This window comes from Mytilus trossulus, chromosome 12, assembly GCF_036588685.1.
Source record: "Mytilus trossulus isolate FHL-02 chromosome 12, PNRI_Mtr1.1.1.hap1, whole genome shotgun sequence".
NCBI lineage: Eukaryota > Metazoa > Mollusca > Bivalvia > Mytilida > Mytilidae > Mytilus > Mytilus trossulus.
Window position 1 is genome coordinate 3,470,069 of NC_086384.1, and position 23,800 is coordinate 3,493,868.

Here is a 23,800-nt window from a genome sequence, read left to right on the forward strand (position 1 = left end):
CGGACAGTTTTGTGTTTTGCCTTTTGATCAGTCAAATTCTGTTTTAAAATACTGCTAAGACAGGAATATTGGACAGTGTTTTTTAATCGTTTATTTTAACATTGCAGGTATAACTTATGGTATACTGTACTATATATCTACATTATTATTTTGTAGATTGGAGTACACAATGGTTGGTGTTATTTGTCTAAACCAGAACTTCATCACTTGGATGTCTGGAGTGAGGGGAACAAAGTAATTAAACCACAGGCTAGTCCTAGCATGAGAAGAAGTCAGAAATACATGTCAACATCAGTCAGATCATTGAATGGGGCCGCTAGGTAGGGTAGATTGATAAAACTTCTAAATATTCCCTTAGGATTTTTAAAAAAATATGTACACACACAAAAAAAACACTGCACATATTCAGTATGGTATGTATATTAGTAAGTGTTCTGTACCTTGAATTGTTGTCATATTGGCAATCAACAATCATACCACATCTGTTCCTAATCAACATTAAGACAATCAGAAAAGAGATAGATCTGTGCATCTTTAAATAAATTTCAGAGATCATATAGCTGACATATAAAGAATGGGACCGTTAGTTTTCTCATATCCCTATCAACATACAAAAAATTCATTCACAGGAAAAGTTATATGCAATAGCCTTCAGGAGAAATATTTATATATTTTTTCAATTCCAGTTTATATGTTTTTAAGATAGAAATAGTCTTATTATAAATGTCAAAAGACAAAACTCTGGCAGAATATTTATGGTTCCCATGAATACAAGCAAAAATTGTTTACTGTGAACTTGTGTATCTCAAATTTTCCCATAAAGAATTGCATTTTGTGAGTTGTGTATCTTATATAAAGAATGTCATGGTTTGAATTGTGTTTCTTACATAAAGAATGTCATGGTGTGTAGTTGTGTATTTCACAAAGAATGTCATGGTGTGTAGTTGTATATTTCACAAAGATTTCCATGGTGTGACTTGCGTTTCTTAGTAAAGAATGTCAGGGTGTGAAGATGTGTATATGACATAAAGAATTTCATGTTTATAATGAAACTAATGATTGTGTACAATTGTATGATTCATTATGCTAATTTCCTTTGCAGTCAGCATGGTCAGGGTACAATGCTTGTATTAAAGAACAGATTAGAGATATCTGAGTTATTGGAGGACCCTATGTTGTCGCTGGTGTTTACATTGGAGTATGTTATTGGTGAACCTATCTCTCAGGAGGAAAGAAAGGTATGTTATCACTACTGTTTACATTGAAGTATGTAATTGATGAACCTATCTCTCAGGAGGAAAGAAAGGTAATTTAGGGACAAAATAATTTCTCATTTAAGAATGTAAACCTTGATTCAGGGAGATAACTCTTTAAATCAATGACGCATTTGTAAAAGCCAAGTTTTATCAATTTATTTTAAGCATTTACCTGAAACAAATTGGAAATCACCTATGTAACCTAGAATGTATTTATGAAAATGGTTGACACAAACTTACTAGTGATTTTAAGAGTTATTTCCCTTAACTTAGGTCTACCTTCTTAAGTTTTATCTATCAACAGATATGAACAAATGGTGATGTAGAACAAACATCATTGATAAACAGGTGTTAATCAAATATGTCAAGATCTAAATTGCTGAATTGTTTGAAATGGTTGTTAACAAATTTAAAAGAAATTATGAAAACTCTGCCACCAAATTTCCTAAAGAATTGATATCATTAATGCAACCATTAATGTTGGCAATTAATATAACATTGTAAAAAAATGTTCTCATTGCCTAAAGTTTACTTTTAAAGAAGATGAGAATTCAGGTCAAGTAAAATATGAAAATTATACCTTGCTGACAGGTTTGGTCCCAGAAATTGTTTAAGTTTAATTTTTCCGTTAAGATAACACTTTGTAATAATAATATATATATATACATGTAGATCAGCTGGTTTTTAACACTTTAACAAATAAACAGATACAGTTAAGTCTGCCTCATATCTTGACTTACATCTAGAAATTGACAATGAGGGTTGGTTGCAACTTTACAACAAAAGAGATGGTTTCAGTTTCCCAATTGTGAACTTTCCATTTCCACTTTTAGTTTGAATGAATACTAACATTCAGCTTTCTATTGTTTCATTTCAGATGTATAGTAGCCTTAGTAGAGGTAACTCCCGTATCTTAGCACTACGCTGGTGTGCCTGGAACCCATTCTTTCACCCTAACTTGACTTTCACCTCTCTATTGTTTCATTTCAGATGTATAGTAGCCTCAGTAGAGGTAATTCCCGTATCGTAGCACTACGCTGGTGTGCCTGGAACCCATTCCTTCACCCTAACCAGGAGAACATTAGTATATCATTGATGGGTGGAGCTGTCCCTAATCCTAACGATGACCTCACGTATAAACTACCTGATACTAAGATGCAGGATGCTGATGCCGGGAAACATGCTGGGGGATCTATTAACTTCTACTGGAAATGTTCTATGGTAAGTATAACAGTTCAAATAAATCTGGTTGAATTTACAAATGTAGCCACTATCTCCAATATATCTTTCCATGTTGAACAATATGTTAAGTAGTTATTTTATCAAATTGTTATCATCAATAATAACCTATCTTTAGAGTCTCTTGTTTGAATAAATATTATTGGCCGACTTGATCTATTTTAAAAGCACTAGGCTAGCTGTGCATTCAGCAGTCAAAATCTATAGAGTGCTATTTATTTAGTGGCTACAATATTGAAAGCGGCCTTAGATTTGCCTTAAGGTTTACAATTGAATTATCAATGTTTTTTGTGGTGTTCTATTTACAGAATTCTTTAAATTGTGATTGTGTATATGATACAATTTATTCTGAGTTTGATATTACATTGTGATAAATGCTTTGAATTACATAAAATGTTATTTTGCTCATCCACAAAAAGTCAATAAAAACCATCAATGAATATCAATTCATCTGTACTTATACTTTATATTTACAACAGGATACCCAGTCCCTTCATGTACCCATGGGAGCCCCACACTTTTTACCAGGTTCCATGCCATCTGTAAGGAGTGACGATGGAAGTGAAGCACTACCCAGTCCAGACAGTGGCAAGAAGCCACCATCAGGGAGAGTCAAGTAGGTTTCTATTAATATATGCTTAAATCGAAGCAATTTGAAGGCAAAGTCAATTACAAAATTGAAGATCATGAAAAAAAACAAACAACATGTGTTAAATTGGACTATCGTTGACTTTGCTATTAAGCAAAAAAAATATTTACAGCAGCTAAACAGTTAAAGATGAAGTTTATATCAAAAGATTTAAGATGTTAAGGTTTATATATTTAGAATTAGAAATAAGACCAGAATTCAAGGACACACCTTACAGTAATCAGTAAATAAAAATAACTTGTAATGTATTTTTATACAGATTTATGCCAGGATAAAGTTTGTTTGTTTTTCCCATGTATATTTCATTACTTAGCATGGAGTATCATTATTCATGAGGTTAATGCATTTGTTACCATTGGTTAGTTAGTTATTGCATTACATTATAGTTTGGAATCAGAGCATATTATATTAATTTGAACTAAATTACTATAAGGAAGTGACTGATTGCAGTAATTTTCTTTTAGAAATTGAAATTGTAATAAAAGTATATAGTACATGTAGTACATGTATACAAAATTGACTCTTTTGCATTATCACTATGTATTTTATCAACAAATTTAGTTTAGATTTAACTTTTCTTGCTTTCTGCAGAAATAAATTAATAAATTATAATACCTAATTTATTACTATAATTTCCTAATATAAAACAGGACAAAAAATGATGTTTCATATAATTATAAAAAAAAATGTAAAACAGGTTCTCATTTATAAAATTGTTTCAAATATCTTCCTTGGTTGCTGAAATTTAAAGACAGTCAAGATATTTCTGTTTGAATTCAGGCATCTTATTGCTGAAATACCATTAAGAATATGCTTAAGACTGCCTATAGATGTTTAGTGAAAGATACTCTGCTTAATAGGTCAAAATCTTTTTATTGATATGGGAGATAACTCATAACAGCTAAGGGAGATAACTCTTTACCTTGCCATGAAGTCAGTGATCAACGAAAAAAAAAAATGAATAGTTAGGTATAATAGAACTTATTCTGACTATTTTCCATGTGAATTTTAAATATAATGCCATTTTTGTATCAGAATTAATTATTGGTGTCTGTGCGTCACGCAATTTTGGGTGAACTTTTCCCTTTCTGACCGCGTCAGTTTTATTGTTAAAAATATCATGGTCTGGATTTGGATATAAAATCTTATTATAAATGCAAAGGTTACTTTCTACAGTAAAAATCATGCAAGTTTAGATAAGAAACTCAAAAGGAAAGATATCTTAATTTATAATTCAATCATGACCAAGAGACACTAAGTTCCTGAGAAGTTCAAGGGCTTCATTAAATAGATACATAATCATTATTTGGTGAATGATATTTATTAATCAGATAAGCATGGGTAGTACATATCTATTTAGTGTTTGGAAATTATGTTTGGTTTTTCTTTGTTCCTGTATATACATTTATACTACATCAAAAGGATGACATTTGTATATTTGCAAAAGCAACAATAATAAAAGTACACAGCTGAGTTTTCAATCATACAATGCATTATAAGTCAGTTTAAAAGAAAAGTAAAGTAATTAGGATAGAGAAAATACTATTATAATTGAGTCATGATATAGATTTTGATATAAGTACCTTTTTTTTGTTGGGCATCATACAAATTTGAACATTTTAATAGTTTTAACATCAGTCAGAGAAACCAAAATTGAAATATTGTAAGTCAATTTATCCTGTGAATTTAGGGAAGAAAGAGAAAGGAAAGGGTAAGGTTGATTGTATATATGTTTGTTTTGTAGTTTGTTCATTCAGTATTGAAAAAATTATTTCGGCCCTTCTAAAAATATAAAAGAAGAAAAAAAATTAATGCCAAAATAAAATTGAATATTGAATCAAAATTATAATTGAATGAGCAGACATGTTATAACAAACATAGAACTTTGTGTTACATGCATTGCTAGATATAAACTAAATATATTAACATGTTGGCTTATTTTAAATGCATGTTTTTTTTATGTTAACCATAAATTGCATTTTGCATGTAAGATATATAACAGACATCAAACAAGAGTGATTAAGTAAAAATTAAGTTTCTGAAATGATGTGGTGGTGGAATATCAATGAAAAACAAATATTCTATTTAATATGAAACCAGAAACTAATCCTTGAAAAAAAGGGTCTAAATCAAAGTTATTTAGAAATTTTTTATTTTCTAAATTAATTCCATTTAAAAAGCTGGATTATGTATGATGATTCATGTCAACAAGAATCAGTTTGTGAATAATTGTTATTTTTATTTTGCTAGAATTAAAAATAGCTAAAAGTTTTGAAAGTTGTGATCACTAAAGCTAATTATGTTTAACTTGTACAGGTATGTTGTTTACATATGACAGTTTGTCAATAAAAATTTAAATTTGGAAAAGTATTATATGGGTAGTTACATTATAAATGATAAATTAATTGTTGAACACAAAGAAAGAGAATTTTGGATTAAGTGAAAATGAATTTCAGGTAAATGTTGTTTTATATTAGTTTTTTTTATTTACTTATAGCATAAGTTTGGCTTTTAATATTTAGTTTCAGAAGACACAATCCTCACATGTGTCATCTTCAGCAGTCATTTGGAATATTTTTTTAAACGATTTGAGGTGGTTTATTTTTATTAAGGATAAAAGTATGGGTATGAAAAGACTGTCATAGCATATAATGAGAGCATTATATTTGAAAAATGACAGATTATTTTTTATTATTTTGTAAAATCTTGTGAATCGTTTACAGTGGGGGTAGACATACAAGTTGGTCCAGTGATACAACAAAAGGATCACACCTTGGAGAGTAAGATCACCTCCCTCCTCACAAACAAGTTCTTACACAAGCATGTAACAGAGTTGTCTGATGTGGCTCAACAAATGTTTTTTTTAACCTTATGTCAGAATTATTTAGAATAAGTCCAAGTTCTAACAAGAAATAAACAATTTTGTGAAAAAGTTTGATTTTTTTCAAGTTTTGATAGAAAAATGTGGTTGAAATAAAGGAGTGATTTGTTTTGGTACCAAAAAAATCAATGAATGTTGATGTCAAAACTAAATGACATGTTATTTTTTGTTAATAAGGAAAAGTAATCATATTTCTTTTTATCCTCAAGAAATAATTCTGACATAACTTCTGTTTTGATAAGTTCATGGATCAGCTTTTTTTTGTACAATCTCATCTCCATTATGTAAAAACATGTCATTTCACATGCTAGCTTTACACATACACATAAACACACAAACTGCACTTTTATTCCTCACAGATCTGTGTTCATCTGAGTCATTTACACTGTACATGTACACATATGTTTTACATTTGTGAAGTTTTTACATGTACACACATGTGTTTGCCTTTGTAAGTTGTTGACATTTACTTCACATGAAGAAAGCTCTTGTTTGTTGTTTACACATCCCTCACCAATCATGCTTTTTGCTTTAACATTGATTATTTATTGCCATTTTACATGTGTATTTGTCACACTTTGTGTTTGTCCTACTCACAATGGTTTCAAGGGTTCACCATACATCATACATGCTCTTCATACACATCGCTCCTTGATATCTAAGTTTGATAGTGGAAGTCATTTTAATTTATCAAAATAATGTCATTATTTGAAATTAATTCCATAACAAGATATTTGCATTGCTCTTATCTAACTTTCATGGATTCTGATAGTTAGTAAGTAATTTCATAAGATATGTATATGTACTTTTATCATTTTTATACACCCCCCCCCCCCCCTTTAAAAAAGGGGGTATACTGTTTTACCTCTGTCTGTCCGTCCGTCCGTCAGTCAGTCTGTCCCATGAATATTTTTCATCGCATTTTTCTCAGGAACTACAATACAAGGATTTCTGAAATTTGGTTTCAGGGTTTATCTTAGTCAGCTATACCGTGTGATGCGTTTTCAGATTAATCACTTGACAACTTCCTGTTTACCGAACACTTGTATGATTTTACACATGATAGCCAAGTTGAAAATTTTCATCACATTTTTCTCAGGAACTACAATACAAGGATTTCTGAAATTTGGTTTCAGGGTTTATCTAAGTCAGCTACACAGTGTGATGCGTTTTCAGATTCATCACTCGACAACTTCCTGTTTACCGAACACTTGCATATTTTTACACTTTTAATATTATCCACTTGCGGCGGGGGTATCATCAGTGAGCAGTAGCTCGCAGTTTTACTTGTTTTACATATATTTATTTAGTGTAAAAATGATGTCAGGAACTTTTTGTCATTTGAATTGCATGTTTCAATTAATTTTTCGCATAATCATTTACTCAACTTCATGCCAACAGCTTTAGAAATCATTTATAACTCACCTGTTGAATTTCACCTATCAGTTAAATCATATTTCATTCACATCAAATCTTTAATCTTGAGAGCACATCATGTACAACTCAAAAAAAGGCATGTACAATGCATGGAATCCTTTACATGCAGAAGGGGAATTAAGTTAGAAAAGATTCTAATATAAATTAATGTTGAATAGTCAAAGTCTAATAACAGCTAGTTAAACTTTAAATTGTTTTTAAACTAATTTTAAGTTTATCTTCATAAGAATAAAAGCAATATTTGGAATGTGAACAGAAAATCCACAAGTCAAGAAATGTAATACTGGGTTCTAGGAGATGGGTCAAACTTCACTATCAATTTACATTTGATCAAAAGTGATATAAAAACAATGGGAATAAAGTTTCCTTCATCAAATTAAAAGCACTATTTGAATGATACTGATTAGATTGAAAAAGTTGTTCTAATTACAAAATATTTTAGTCAACTTGTAGAAATTAATGTCTTATTATGTTTCTATAGTTTAAATTGATGAACTATGTGTAAAGAGATAAAGACTAATTTGAGATTACTTATTTACTTACAGATCATTTGCTGGACCTCATTCCCTTCAGGTGCCACAAATGCAGATGCCTCAGACATTCTACCCACAAGGTTATCCTCAACAGATGCCACAGATGCCACCCATGTATGGAATGGCACCTAATACATATATGCCAATGATGCAAGGTCCAGCCTATGATATTAGTCACAGACAGGTAAGTGTTGAATAGTATTTTTGAAGTCATATATACAAAATAATAATAAGGAGATGTGGTATGAGACAAGCTATCAGCCAAAATTACAAATGAAGTGGAATCAAGCAATAATAGGCAACCATTTAGTCCTCAACAATGAGAAAAACTGATACTGTATGGTCGTCTATAAAGGCCCAAACAAAAGATATAAAACAATTCAATTTAGAAAACCAATGGCCAACTTATCACAAAACAATTTACGAAAAAAACAAACATGACAGACATGAATCAAAGACAACTACTGAACTGCAGGCTCCTGACTTGGGACAGACACATACAGAATATAGCAGGGTTAAACATGTTTGTTAGAGTCTAGTCATGTCACTGATAGTACTTTTGTCTATTACAAGTACAATGAAGTATAAAATTAGTTCGATTTCATTTGAAAAAAAAAATCAGGTAAAAATTTGAAGAATGCAATGACTTATTTTACAATTTATTCAGTATTTCATAGAGACAACAGCATTAGAATTATCATATTTAGATTTCAAAGGAGATTTTGGGTCAAAATGAAATATTTGACATAATTTTTACAGCCATCAATCCCACCACCTCATCCAGAAATAAGTGAGCAGGTTTTCCGTCCTACGCATACACCTATAATGATGCCTCTTCCACAGCCAGACAGGTAATATTAGCTTTTAAGTCATGTTATATGTTTTTTGGTGGGGTTTATGTTGCCTAATCTTTAGTTTTCTATGTTGTGTCTTGTAAACTATTATTTGTCTGTTTGTCTTTTTCTTTGCTAGCCATGGTATTGTCAGATTTATTTCAAGCTATGAGTTTGACTGTCCTTTTGGTATCTTTTGTCCCTCTTTTATACTGTAAATGAACTAATATTCAGAAGCATATTGGTTAAACAAGTAGAAATTACCTGGAATGCACGATACAAATTTTTAGAAAAATGTTAAATTTGTAGAATCTCCCCATTATATGTATCAATACATCATGAAATTAAGAAAGCACAACAATAATTTGCTACTAAAAAGAATAAAAAAATTAAATAAACTCGGATGTTTTTCATTCTAAAATGTTTAAATGAAAAAAAAACTTTAGAGTGCATGCTAAAAAGAAACCTATAACAAGAGACATCATTCACATTCCACATATTTCCTTGTGGCTCAATCAGTATTAATTTAAGGTACGTAATCTGAATCAAGTGGCTTAATACAATTAAAATTTAATACAGTGTGTTCATATTATTTTCAAAGCAAAAAAGCTTTAAAGGTTGGATTAATATGAGACCTCTTAATCTGCACATTTCTAGATTGAAGTCTGAGGGCTTTATAAGTTTTGGGTAAACAAGTTGGGGAATTTTACTATTTTATCTTTTTACATATTTATTTTAGAGCACAAGGACTGTCTAGAGCAGCCTATGCAAGACTTTACTCAGCTGGTTTCCATCCCATTCTGGACCGTAACAAGGAGCCCCCAGAAGTTATAGATCCTAATGTACCAGTACAGATAGACTTAGTCAAAGAGGAACAAGATTCACTACAATGTAATGAAATCATATTCCAGTTCTTAGCCTTCTCCAAGTAAGTATGATACGGGTTGTCACATAGGTTTTATCTGTATACAAACAGACTGACACAGGGGAGGTTACTTAGTTCTCTGAAAGTAAATGTTAAACTATAAATCATTGATTAACACTTCGTAGCACTCTCCACAATGATAAAATGTAGTTGGTTGTCTCAAATTTCTTTGTTTGTTAATATGTGATATTTTTTCCATTATTGTATTAGACATTTTTCCTACTAAATTCAACGTTTTATGTATTATAAAATGTTATGTAATTTAATAATTTCTGGAAAAGACAGATACAATTATATGCTATTTATTGTAGATATGGTAGTGACATCCAAGAGAAGAATAAACGTGCAGGGACAGTATTCTTTACTTTCCAATTCTACAGGTGTCCACAAGTCACCACAGAAAGGTTAGTAAGATATGTCTCTAGGTTTTACAGCTGTCAACGGGTAATAAATAGAATTTCCACAATTAACTACAGAAAGGTAAATAGTTTATATATTTCACATGTATGTAAGTATATAAAAATATCTTGAATGTGTTTTATTTGTGTCCAAAAGTCAATACAGATAGGTAAAACTGCTAACTGGTCTAAATGTTAAATTTTTTCTGAACTTTTGCTTTCAGTTAAATAGAAAGCTTTTATCAGAACAATCTGCTTTATATACCATAGAGAGATTTATATACAGAATAGACAAGCATGAAGGTAGATAAATTGGTTTTATTTTTAGCACTTTCAAAAATATCTCATCAGAGCTGGATTTTATATTTATTTCAAAATGTGCACATGTGGTGTATTTTAACTGAGATCAAAAAATACAACATGAATGTTTTTGTTACAGACTGTTGTTGGCCAAACCCCAGAATGACCTGTCTTCAGATCCACTGTCCATGCCATTTATACTACAGAGATTAGAGAAAGATGGAGCACTAAGTAATGGACCTCCAGGGCTAGAGGTATACATACTATTATAATATGAATTAAAAAAGAAAAATGTGTGGTTTGAGTCATTAAGACAGTAACCCAGACTTTTTAGAGCAAAATTTGCCCTATACCAACATTTCACTGTTTATTTAAATGCATTGTTTCAAACCAAAAAACAAGAATTCTGAACACATCAAAGATTTAACTGTCCCATCTGAGGCCAGCCAAAACAATAAAAAAAAAATGAGTCTAAAAGAACCTGATATATATTTCTAGCTCTTATTTGCCCTGAATAAAGAAAAATTTGTGAAAGAATTGATCAGAAACTATCAAAGATATACAGTGTTTTTTCCATAAAAGTGAAGAGTTGGAATAATTTACTCACTTCAAATTTTAGAGTTATTAGTCTGAATCATTACATTTTCAAGAATGATTAATTGATAGTATACAAATGATAACAGATACTTCAGTGATAGGATATACCTAAAAACCTTATTGTAATTAAATGTGCATTTGATATTTTAGGTGAAGTACTATATGGATCCAATGTCGATGAAGATAGGAGAAGTCAGTTTACTTCTGTCTCATCTATACAGACAGAGGTTACATATCGACGTCTGGGATGGGGACTCTCTGATGAGGATTGGTTCTGCTTCAGTGCCTCTCATGGTAGGTAACTTTAATGATTTCTGAACTAGGGATTCCCTCATAAGAGTTGGTTCTGCTTCAGTGCCTCGCATGGTAGGTAATGATTTCTGTCCTGGGGTATTCCCTCTAAGGGATGCTCAGTGCCTCTCATGATAGGTATAATCATGATAATAATTTTTAGACAGAATATTACACATCCTACTTCTAATAATGCATTCTAGTGTTTTATTTATTATCTGACTTTGATAAGGGGTGGTTTGGTTTCAATTTCTCTCTTGATAAATGTCCTCTATGATGTAAAGAATGCGTTTCCCTCCTAAGGAGTTTTTCTTCTCCAGTGCATTTCAGAATAGATATTCCTGGTAATGTTCAGAATAGAGTTTCATTTTATTTCTAAAAAACAGTTGTTGGCATGACATGGGTTATGTTCTTCTCATATATTTTATGATAGTATGATACTAAACCCCTAACGGGAGGGATTGTGCCTGATATTCATATGATGAAGACATAATCTTTCAATCAGTTTAATTGAGGTCTGGAGCTGGCATGTCAGTTAACTGCTAGTAGTCTGTTGTTATTTATGTATTATTGTCATTTTAATTATTTTCTTTTGTTACATCTTTTGACATCGGACTCAGACTTCTCTTGAACTGAATTTTAATGTTCGTATTGTTATGCTTTTACTTTTCTACATTGGCTAGAGGTATAGGGGGATGGTTGAGATCTCATAAACATTTTTAACCCCGCCGCAATTTTGCGCCTGTCCCAAGTCAGGAGCCTCTGGCCTCTGTTAGTCTTGTATGATTTAAATTTTAGTTTCTTGTGTATTATTAGGAGTTTAGTATGACGTTCATTATCACTGTACTATTATGCATAATTTTAGGGGCCAGCTGAAGGACACCTACGGGTGCGGGAATTCTCGCTACATTGAAGACCCATTGGTTGCCTTTGGCTGTTGTCTGCTCTATGGTTGGGTGGTTGTCTCTTTGACATATTCACCATTTCCTTTCTCATTTTTATTTCATAATTAGGTTGGTCATCATCTCTTATTTATACCGTAGTTAATTGTAAAAAATGAGGATTGTGTTTTATATAAGTAATTCTTAGATGAATGGGACAGAGTTCCCTCATTATGACTAATTCTGTTTTGTTAATTGAAATGATAACAATAAAAAAAACCTTTGGAATAATAGGATAAGAGCTCAGTTGTATATCTCACAGTAATCATGCTATGGGAAAAGATACTTTTATTTCTGCATGTTCATTAAAATGAAAATTCCAAGAAAATAAAGTTATGACTAAGTTATTATGAGAGGTTGTATGTCTGGTATCAATTATATTGAAGCTTTAAGTTTTGATTTATATTTTAGTATTTGTGTAGAAGTGGACATGAAGCTGTTCAGTCGACCTTTGAACTTGATGTAGTAATGATGGAATATGATGACCCCAATCTTATAGCTGGTACCCAGAGTCAAGGTGCTCAGCCATTAGGGATCCAGTCCATGATGAAAGGAAAGCTGCATTTTAGGATGGCTAATGTTGGACATTATTCTGATCCTAAAGCCAACTTAATGGGTTGGTATTTATATTATTTGATTGAACCATTTATGGGAAATTTGTGATGCTAAATATATAAAAAAAAAAAGATGTGGTATGATTGTCAATGAGACAATTCTTCATAAGAGACCAAAATAACCATGAAATTAACAACTATAGGTCATCGTACGACCTTCAACAATGAGCAAAGCCCAAGGTGTTTCTTTGATGTCTTGCGTTAACTTTCCCAGATCAACTACTGTTATTCATACATCAATGAGGCTGTAAACCAACAAGTTTTCCACCAATTATTTATAAAAGACACATTTTGTATTGACATTTCTAATAAACTGTGATAAAGATTCAAGAAAGGAAAAAATATAAATTAGATTTAAAAATGGAAGTTAATTGATACAACACTCCAAAATTCAGGCCTTAAAGAACGATGATATTGTTCCTATAATGTTAAATCCTAAATTTCATTTATAGATGGCATGTTAACAAAAACACAACAGGGTGAGGCTCTATATTACTACATTCATAATTTTATTTTTATATCCATTAGTCTAGTGTTGTAAAGATTTATTGATAGAAAATATTTTTCTCTGTCTTTTAGTTTTAGACAAGTTTAATTATCTTTGTGTTACTCTTGTACATATCTGTTTACAAACTAATGTTGTTTTGTTGTGTTATAAAAATGAAGCTGCCAGTCCCATTCCATACCTGCTTCTTGAAATATTTTTCTCCATTTTATTTAAGGAATGACTGTAATATTTTTTCTGTCTTCAAAATAACATAAAAAATTAGGTGCACACTGTAGCGGGTTTTTTAACAGTGTGCACCACATTTTTTATGTTATTTCGAAAAGACAGAAAAAATATGAGTCATTTCTTATAATTTAATTCTAAATTCCTTTTAAACCGCAGAAAACCATGAAAAAACGTTGATGATGTCACGGTCACATGACTAAATTATGTCTATGGGCTCATAACAAAAAAATGTCAGCCAATCAGAAGACATGTTACATCCAAAATTAAATTATAACATTTTAACTTTAATCATATCCCATAATAGGAAACCATACATTCCTGAAGTATACAACATGCCTTGTGATTCTTCATACAAAATGATGTAATCTGATATGTAAAGCCTTGTAGTGGACTTTTTAGTTTTCTGGTGGGGAAATATTTATTAAGAAACACCCATTAAATGTCAGCTCAGCTTTTCCAATATTCAACTTTGCACTGTAACAATGCCCAATAATATTTGTATTGTGAATTTGTTTTACACTCAAAATCACCACAATACATATATATTACATTTATTTTTTTCAACACATGCATGTTATATTGCATTATTTTGTTAAATTGTCACTCAATTCATTCATTACTTACAATTGATTGAATTAAAAGAAATGGTGTATACATGTAACTGCTATTTTTTATTTATTTTTTAAATACATAACTTTTTTATACTATGCTACTTCAATATTTTGGTCAATATCTAATAGAAATTAATCACTGAAAACCAAAATCAAACCAAAATCAAATCAAAATTTGTTTAAAATAAAAATCTTTTTGACAACTTTAATGCACAACTGTATTGAAATAATAAAAAAATGAAAGTTTAGATTTGCATAATAACCATTGGATGAACTGGTATATTCATTATTGGTGCAATAGTGTAAACTTATTGACTGGGTATGAGTGGAATAGCAAGTTTATTGTCCCCAAGGTGCAACTATTGCCCTGAGGCATAGCTGAGGGCAATAGTTGTATCCCAAGGGACAATAAACTTGCTTTTCCATGAATATCCAGTAAGTAAGTGGTTTATTATACTGAAAGACAACAGACAATAATTTGCAGGGATAAATCAACTTTTATAATATGAAAAGCTGAAACCCAACTATACTGTTAAAAACATTTACCTCATAAATATTCTAGAATGCTAATATGTGCTGCACTGACGACAACCCTAGGTACAATAGGCAAAACTGTATTTGAAATTTTGCGAAATTTATAATGCTGCTTGCAGTCAAATAGTTTCAACAAGGTTCAATAGTTGCAAACACATGCATTTTGAAATAAAGTCAAAATATTGTGTACTCATTTTATATAGAAAATGATAACTGAAGTATAATAAAAATACCTAATTTGGGTTTTTATGCCCCACCTACGATAGACCCCACCTACGATAGTAGAGGGGCGTTATGTTTTCTGGTCTGTGCGTCTGTTCGTCCGTTCGTCCGTCTGTCTGTCCTGCCTCAGGTTAAAGTTTTTGGTCAAGGTAGTTTTTGATGAAGTTGAAGTCCAATCGATTTCAAACTTAGTACATATGTTGCCTTAGATATGATCTTTCTAATTTCAATGCCAAATTAGAGATTTTACCCCAATTTCACGGTCCACTGAACATAGAAAATGAAAATGTGAGTGGGGCATTCGTGTACTGAGGACACATTCTTGTTAATGTATAGTTTTTCATTACAACTAACCCTAACTTTCAATCATTCGACAAGCAATTCAGTTTTGAATCAGTTTGTTGAACCATATCTTCAATGCTCTGTAATTTATGACCTATGTAGTTTTTACTTGCCTCTATCTCTACTTTAATAATACAATCTTTCTGAAATGTAACATAGTCTAGCCTTAGATTGCCCAAGAGAGAGGCTGTGTTAAAATACAGATAATCTATGGCAGAATATAATATATATGTAGTATAGTTCTCTATAATCTTGTAGCTAGTCTCTCTCTCTATATATATTATTTACAGTGTCCACTAAGTCTGCCAAAGTCATTTCAAATACAGCAGGTAACATTGCTTATCCTGGTGGCAGTCTAAATACTAATTATACAGGTAAATACACTAGTCATAATTTAGTACGCCAGACGTGCATATCGTCTACATAAGACTCATCAGTGACGCTCATATCAAAATATTTATAAAGCCAAACGAGTAAAAAGTTGAAGAGCATTGAGGATCCAAAATTCCAAAAAGTTATGCCAAATACGGCTAAGGTAATCTATGCCTGAATACGTGTTGATGCTCAGGGTAAAATAATCAAATATAAATGTCCAACCCATGATTAAAAGAAAACAAATCTACAACAGCCATGAATTACTTTTTAGTATCTAACACAAAAAAAAACATAAATCTTTATTTCTTACAGATTTTTTATGTCAGTATACGAAGGAAGAAAATGATATTTCTTTAAGTTAAACCTTTATCACAAATTTTACTATTTTACAAGTTCTGTGTAATGAATGCAATATTAAAGGGCAAACTACATGTTTTTACAAAGCTAAAAGTTGCCATGGTGTGTTATATCTATATTAAGACTTTTTAAATACAACTATGGTTTCATTATTTGTCATACTTTCAAAAATCTGTCCACCTAAAACATCTGGGCTTACAGTTATAAAACTTTTCTGAGTACTTGAAGTAAAAAGTTTGTATTCGTAACACCAAATCCAAAATTGTTTGGTTGATTCTGAGTCTGAGTACAATAACAATTTATCTTATAACAACATATGTTTAGACAGTTTTATCTTTTCCCATTAAGGTATTACACCAAAGAAGAAGGTAGCCCGAGCCCATCACATTACAGAAAGTAACAGAGAAGTAGCTGCCTTGCTCCACTCACATCAGGATCAGGTTATACCTGAGAGGGACAATAATCGTGAGGGAGACTCGGAGAAACTGAGGAAGTTATCACGTATGGAGGCAGTCAGACAGAAGGAAGGAATAGATAATAAGTTTAATACTATTATGGTAAAAAGCTATTCTTATGTTGTTTATAATAAGAACGATAGTACCAGTAACTTTTTAGTGCTAATTTCTCCATCGGATTGGACCGATTGACTGAAATGGAATTTTACTTAATATTTATGGTATTTTATTATACCCCTTGGCTACAGAAGAGGGTGGTATGCTGCTTTATCTCTGTCAACTGCCCTGTTTCTTTCTGTCCATGCCTGCTCTCATATCAAAGCCATGCTACTAGTATTATGGAGCAACTGAGCAGGGTGATATAGACGGAGGAAAGGACAATAACTTGCCTTATTTCTGTCCACTGCTCTGTTTCTTTCTGTACCATAAAGTTTATTATGTCACATTTTTCTCAGGAATAACTAGTAAGAGCTTCCTGCTATTTGATAACAATAGATGAAAAATAAATATGATAGACATTGACCAATTACAACCACTAAATTGGCAACTCCTAACATTGGATAGGCACATAGAGAATGTGATGGGGTGAAACATATAACAAGTGCTCAATCCTCCCTGTCATCTTAAACACAACATAAATTGTTAACCTATTTAAAAAAAAACAGTCTATTTCACACAAACATGTTTTTCCTGAACATGGTGAAAAAAATAGTTTTGCTTTGTAATAAAACATATTTTTTAATATTCCCAGAATTATAAAACTGAGAAGCAAGAAAGGATGAGAGATTTTAAGACACTTGAGATTTACCGTACTCAGAGTAAGAAGGACGGAATCTTGAACATGCTCAGTCAGGCTATTACCACTGATCATGTGATCAACCCAGCATTTGGTAGTACAGAATTCTTTGAGTTTGTACTTAAGAATCCTTACAATGTACAGCAAACATTTACTGTGGAGTTTGATGACAAATATTTACAGTAAGTATTTTTATATTTGTACATTCTGTTTATTTAATGAAATTTTATAATGTAAATAAATGAAGATGTCAAAATATGTTTACGAGACACTAGCCCAACAACACTTAAAATTATCTAGATGTCAATGCATACTTGAACATTATACATGTATCTGTTAAATTTGTATGCATACATTTATGGTATAAACTTCATCAATTGGAGCCAATTATTTAAAAAGTCTGAGAAGATTTTGAACAATGTATCAATGTTTACATACTCGGGTATCCAGATCAATACAAAGTTGTGTGCCACATGTACATTGTTTTGAATCTGTTCTCACTGCAGGATTCAAATGATAATTGTATAAACAATAAATTGGATAATGAATAAATGTTAGATGTAGTGCTTTTATGACAGTAAAAACTTCCTATCTGTTTTCAGTGTAATCACAGATGCCCGTGAATGGAGATACTTCAAACAACTGAATGGTTTACAGTCGCCATTAGAGGAAGGCATGTTTACTAAACAAAGTAAATCTCAGTTTGCTGAGATATTCCTCAGACCAAAGGAGACAGTGTATATACCATTTAAATATCTGTCATTTAAAGCTGACCATACTGTTCACCCCCAGGTATGTATATTAGGGTGATGGTTATGAACCAAGATAGGGGCTTTTTAGTATGAAGGGAAATTAGGAATAAGGACAGTCCCATAAAAACATGTGGTACCAAGAGAAGGCATTTTGAAATCTCCACTTTTGATGGGTGTTTTGAATAGTGAAAAAGAGAAAGATATTTTCAAATTACCTCTATAGATTGTTACCCAAAATACAAAGTGGCTTCCTTAGGTGCCATATATGTTTGAAAGTTGACTGCAATAGCTCTGTAAAAGCCTTTTTGTCGAGCCTTCGACTTTAGTCGAAAAAGCGAGACTAAGCGATCCTACATTCCTTCGGCGTCGGCGGCGTCGGCGGCGTCAGCTGCGTCAACAAATATTCACTCTGTGGTTAAAGTTTTTGAAATTTTAATAACTTTCTTAAACTAAACTGGATTTCTACCAAACTTGGACAGAAACTTGTTTATGATCATTAGATAGTATCCAGAAGTAAATTTTGTAAAAATAAAATTCCATTTTTTCCATATTTTACTTGTAAATGGACTTAGTTTTTCTGCGGTAAATAGTACATTCAGTCTGTGGTTAAAGTTTTTAGAATTTTAATAACATTCCTAAACTCTTCTGGGTTTGTACCAAACTTGGACAGAAGCTTGTTTATGACTATAAGATAGTACATGTATCCAGAAGTAAATTTTGTAAAAAAATAAATCCATATTTTACTTGTAAACGGACTTAGTTTTTCTGCGGGGAAACATTACATTCACTCTGTGGTTAAAGTTTTTAGAATTTTAATAACTTTCTTAAACTATTCTGGGTTTGTACCAAACTTGGACAGAAGCTTGTTTATGATCATAAGATAGTATCCAGAAGTAAATTTTGTAAAAAAATAAATCCATTTTTTCGATATTTTACTTTTTAATGGACTTAGTTTTTCTGCGGGGAAACATTATATTCACTCTGTGGTTAAAGTTTTTAGAATTTTAATAACTTTCTTAAACTATTCTGGGTTTGTACCAAAATTGGACAGAAGCTTGTTTATGACTATAAGATAGAATCCAGAAGTAAATTTTGAAGAAAAAAAAAATCCACTTTTTCCGTATTATACTTTTAAATGGACTTAGATTTTCTTTCAGTTAACATACAGACGTGTAAAGTCTGCAGTTAAAGTTTTTAAAGCATTTATTAGATTCATAAACTATGCTGGATTTTTACCAAACTTGGACAGTAGCTTCTTACAATCAAAAGATTGTATCAAGAGGAATATTTTTATTGATTTTTTTCCCTCATTTTTGTTGAGCATGCGATTTACAGCAAAAGTAGGCGAGACACTTGGTTCCGCGGAACCCTTACAAATTTTTTATTTTATAATTTATTCAAATGCAAGAGTTGTCTATCTTTCTTCTTGAAGTAATGTGTGTAGAGTATATATCAACAATCATATAGAATAAAGAATAAATTATTTTATTAAAGTGTCACATATTGATTAACATCTGAACAATATACAGTAAAAAATATACAATGTTTAAAATAATCAACACCCAGCCAAACAAATTGACTTATGAGACACTTATATAATTGTTTTTTCATAAAATAAATTGTAATCTAACTCTTTTTTTTTGTACGCCCGTTTATAATACTTCAATTTACTGGACATATTCTGGTATACTGTTTTTTTCTGACAATATCTTTAAAGAGCTTTGAGCAGTTGTCATGAAACTTTGGTGACTGGTTTATATCTATTCAGATAACCTCCTTTTGGTTTGTCATGACTTTCTGATGATATGGCATCAAGAAGTTATTGAACTTAATTCTTTGAATGCGCTCATGGGACAGCTGTTTATTCATTTCATGTCTTATATTTTCCATCTTTGCGTTTTATTTGTTCCAATTTGAACTTTCTTTAGTATAAAAGTATATATATATATATAGCATGTATATTTGACTTTTAATTTCTATTATTTTATTCAGGGACCAGTTGATCCATTCAAGAAAAGTGAAAAGAAGATTGAAAAATCCGAGGATACTTTGAAAGAAAGTCTGATTAGGGTATTTATTTAAATATTGTTATCAATCAATCAATCAATATTGTTATGAAAAAAAATGCTTTCTAATCTTTTTCCCATAAATGTATTTGACCATTTTAAAGACATTTCTTTTATAAATAAATTACATTTCTAAGTTTTTCAGATGTACATGGTCTGAAGTAAACTATCATTAAAACACAGTTGAAATACAATATATCAATCAAGACTGTTATTATCATATGCTTTCATTTTGACCTAGCTACGTACGAAACTAGCATTACAAACTAATTTATCACATTTTCAATATTTGTATGACTTCACCACTAATTATTTTAGTGGCAGGGGCATATAGTCCTGTAAACAGTTTAAATTGAGACTTTCAATAATCTGCAATCAACTGCAAATTACCAAAACAGCCAAAAATATTAAGATATAAGATTAAAACAACCACAGCAATTACTTTTCAAAGATGCGTTTAATTTCACAGTAATCAGTTTTATTTCTTCATTACTAATTTTAAGAATATGAGTTCAATTTGAGACTTTTTTATTTTCAAACCTTCTGATGCAATATATTTGTTTTAAATAGGCCTGCATTATTAAAATTTGATTACCTTTTATTTGTATTTTGTAGGTCCATTTTAATGGAGAAGATGGCAAGTCTGTATCTATCATGTCATTAAAGGTCCAACCTATACCTCATGTAATAGACCAGACCTTTAGATTCCATAGTCCAGAACAAACATTCCTAAAGAGGTCCATTAGAATACCTATGGACTCCTTACCTGGTAAGATTATAGTCTATCATGTCATTAAAGGTCCAACCTATACCTCATGTTATAGACCAGACCTTCAGATTCCATAGTCCAGAACAGACATTCTTAAAGAGGTCCATTAGAATACCTATGGACTCCTTACCTGGTAAGATTATAGTCTATCATGTCATTAAAACTCCAACCTATACCCCATGTTATAGACCAGACCTTTAGATACCATAGTCCAGAACAAACATTCTTAAAGAGGTCCATTAGAATACCTATGGACTCCTTACCTGGTAAGATTATAGTCTATCATGTCATTAAAACTCCAACCTATACCTCATGTTATAGACCAGACCTTTAGATACCATAGTCCAGAACAAACATTCTTAAAGAGGTCCATTAGATTACCTATGGACTCCTTACCTGGTAAGATTATAGTCTATCATGTCATTAAAGGTCCAACCTATGCAGCTTTCAACAATGAGCAAACCCATACAACATAGTAAGTTACAAAAGGCCCTCAAATGACCAATGCAAAACAACTCAAATGAAAAAACGAACGACCTGATTTATGTACAAAGAATAAACAAAAACAAATATGATATACAAAAACAAAAACCGACAATATCTTTTGAATCACAGGCTCCTGAATTTTGGACAGACACATACAGAATGTTGCAGGGTTAAACATGTTTAGTGGCGACTTACCCTCCTGCTAACCTGTTTTTTATTTTATCACAAACTGTAGTCTTATATACATTTATTTCAGGTGTGCCTGTAGGAGGTCGAGGACTGAATCAGCTGTTTGTAAGGTGCAGTGATCCTAATATAATAACAGAATGTAAAGCTACACAACCAGGAGAGCCACTTGATGTATATCTAAAGGTATACTATAGATAACATCTATAATTTGGCATGTCTATTTTTAGACAGGAACTGCAGAAAAATCAAAAGCCAGGAAAATTTGGATATGATTTAAATTCAAATAAAAATATTCTTTGCATGTTTTTATTCTTTGTTGATTGTGTACATCTCCATAGTTAAAGCATTATAATATGTATCATTATTTAGTTTAAAAAGTTGAAAACATCTTATTATAAAACAAATATTGCACATATTCTAAGATTTTTCCAGAAGAATGCAAATGACCTATCTTATTAAAATGTTCATTGATAGGGATTTAGATATAATAGATGTCATAGATATTAGATTGAATTATTCATAAAATTCTTAGCAGTTTTCTCATACCTGTAATATTTTTTCAGGTAGCAATGGGTGCTTTTCTTTAAATGATTAAGAATTTACAGTATACAAGATATTGAATTGTCTTGTTCATACAATTATCTTTATCTGATGATATTTTACAGGTAGCAATGGGTGCTTCTCCACAGATAAAGAGATTTTATATCGCTATTTTCACTGATGCCTTTATGTCTAAGCCTATTCAGGTTTGGCAAGTCTACGCCCATTCTCTACAAAGAGTCGATGTGTCCTGTGTGGAGGGACAAACGTCAAGATTTTCATTACTACTCAGGTTAGTAATAAAAGAAAAGTGTTATGCCACTTTTTAGCTCACCTGGCCAAGGGCCAAGTGAGCTTTTCTCATCACTTGGCGTCCGGCGTCGTTAACTTTTACAAAAATCTTCTCCTCTGAAACTGCTGGGCCAAATTTATCCAAACATTGCCAAAATCATTATTAGGGCATCTAGTTTAAAAATTGTGTCTGGTGACCCGCCCAACCAACCAAGATGGCCGCCATGGCTAAAACCAGAACATAGGGTTAAAATGCAGTTGTTGGCTTATAACTCAAAAACCAAAGCATTTAGAGTGAATCTGACAGGGGTAAAATTGTTCATCAGGTCAAGATTTATCTGCCCTGAAATTTTCAGATGAATCCTACAACCTGTTGTTGGGTTGCTGCCCCTGAATTGGTAATTTTAAGGAAATTTTGCTGTTTTTTGGTTATTATCTTGAATATTATTATAGATAGAGATAAACTGTAAACAGCAATAATGTTCAGCAAAGAGGGATTTACAAATAAGTCAACATGACCAAAATGGTCAGTTGACCTCTTTAGGAGTTATTGCCCTTTATAGTAAATTTGTAACCATTTTTCGTAAATCTTAGCTATAGTTATCTTTTACAAAAATCTTCTCCTCTGAAACTACTGGGCCAAATTAAACCAAACTTGGCTACAATCATCATTGGTGTATCTAGTTTTAAGAATGTGTGGCGTGACCCAGCCAACCAACCAAGATGGCCGCCATGGCTAAAAATAGAAAATAGGCGTAAAATGCAGTTTTTGGCTTATAACTCAAAAACCAAAGCATTTAGAGCAAATCTTTCCCCTGAATTGGTAATTTTAGGGGAAAAGCTCTTTTTGGTTATTATCTTGAATATTATTATAGATAAAGGTAAACTGTAAACAGCAATAATGTTCATCAAAATAAGACCTAAAAATAAGTCAACTTGACCAAAATGGTCAACTGACCCCCTAGGGAGTTACTGTCCTTTATAGTCAATTTTTAACAATTTGTCATGAATCCATCTGCGTCCTTTGCTTAATATTCACATAGACCAAGGTGAGCGACACAGGCTATTTAGAGCCTCTAGTTTTTTTTTTTGGGGGGGGGGGGGGGGGGGGGGTTAGGCTTAAAGAATGAAGATTCACAGATTTGAAACAATTAAATGGATTATATTTTCAAATGTAAATGTGTAAATGGAAGGGAAAAAAATGACAAAAACAAAGTTGTATCCCTTAAAGACTTGAATAAAAAATTAAAACCTGGGAAGGTAATTGCTGAACCATATCCGGTATGATTGCCTTGTGCCACATGGTAAAGATTAACAACAAAACTGCTTTCAAACATTGACCTGTTTGTTTTAGTCATTGGATTTGAATGTAAAATTCTCGAACTATT

At 31.6% G+C, this 23,800-nt stretch overlaps 1 protein-coding gene across 7 annotated transcripts in view; it reads left to right on the plus strand.

The window, feature by feature from the left end:
* The window catches only part of LOC134693165 (nephrocystin-4-like), a 33,191-nt gene that overhangs the window by 3,997 nt on the left and 5,394 nt on the right, over nucleotides 1-23,800 (plus strand). Inside the window, exons 5-27 of one of the 7 annotated variants that reach the window (XM_063553879.1) lie at nucleotides 157-320; nucleotides 1,103-1,238; nucleotides 2,134-2,155; nucleotides 2,269-2,477; nucleotides 2,975-3,111; nucleotides 4,835-4,855; nucleotides 5,868-5,924; nucleotides 8,008-8,179; nucleotides 8,755-8,846; nucleotides 9,568-9,756; nucleotides 10,065-10,157; nucleotides 10,591-10,705; nucleotides 11,199-11,342; nucleotides 12,692-12,896; nucleotides 13,347-13,373; nucleotides 15,627-15,710; nucleotides 16,417-16,625; nucleotides 17,275-17,501; nucleotides 17,922-18,111; nucleotides 20,064-20,141; nucleotides 20,753-20,906; nucleotides 21,649-21,764; nucleotides 22,247-22,413. In XM_063553879.1, coding sequence (XP_063409949.1) covers nucleotides 157-320; nucleotides 1,103-1,238; nucleotides 2,134-2,155; nucleotides 2,269-2,477; nucleotides 2,975-3,111; nucleotides 4,835-4,855; nucleotides 5,868-5,924; nucleotides 8,008-8,179; nucleotides 8,755-8,846; nucleotides 9,568-9,756; nucleotides 10,065-10,157; nucleotides 10,591-10,705; nucleotides 11,199-11,342; nucleotides 12,692-12,896; nucleotides 13,347-13,373; nucleotides 15,627-15,710; nucleotides 16,417-16,625; nucleotides 17,275-17,501; nucleotides 17,922-18,111; nucleotides 20,064-20,141; nucleotides 20,753-20,906; nucleotides 21,649-21,764; nucleotides 22,247-22,413 — 3,008 coding nt within the window. Of the gene's footprint in view, nucleotides 1-156; nucleotides 321-1,102; nucleotides 1,239-2,133; nucleotides 2,156-2,246; nucleotides 2,478-2,974; nucleotides 3,112-4,834; nucleotides 4,856-5,867; nucleotides 5,925-8,007; nucleotides 8,180-8,754; nucleotides 8,847-9,567; nucleotides 9,757-10,064; nucleotides 10,158-10,590; nucleotides 10,706-11,198; nucleotides 11,343-12,691; nucleotides 12,897-13,346; nucleotides 13,374-15,626; nucleotides 15,711-16,416; nucleotides 16,626-17,274; nucleotides 17,502-17,921; nucleotides 18,112-20,063; nucleotides 20,142-20,752; nucleotides 20,907-20,936; nucleotides 21,040-21,648; nucleotides 21,765-22,246; nucleotides 22,414-23,800 lie in introns of all 7 variants that reach the window. The other 6 variants (XM_063553880.1, XM_063553887.1, XM_063553882.1 and 3 more) reach the window with 6 other exon arrangements.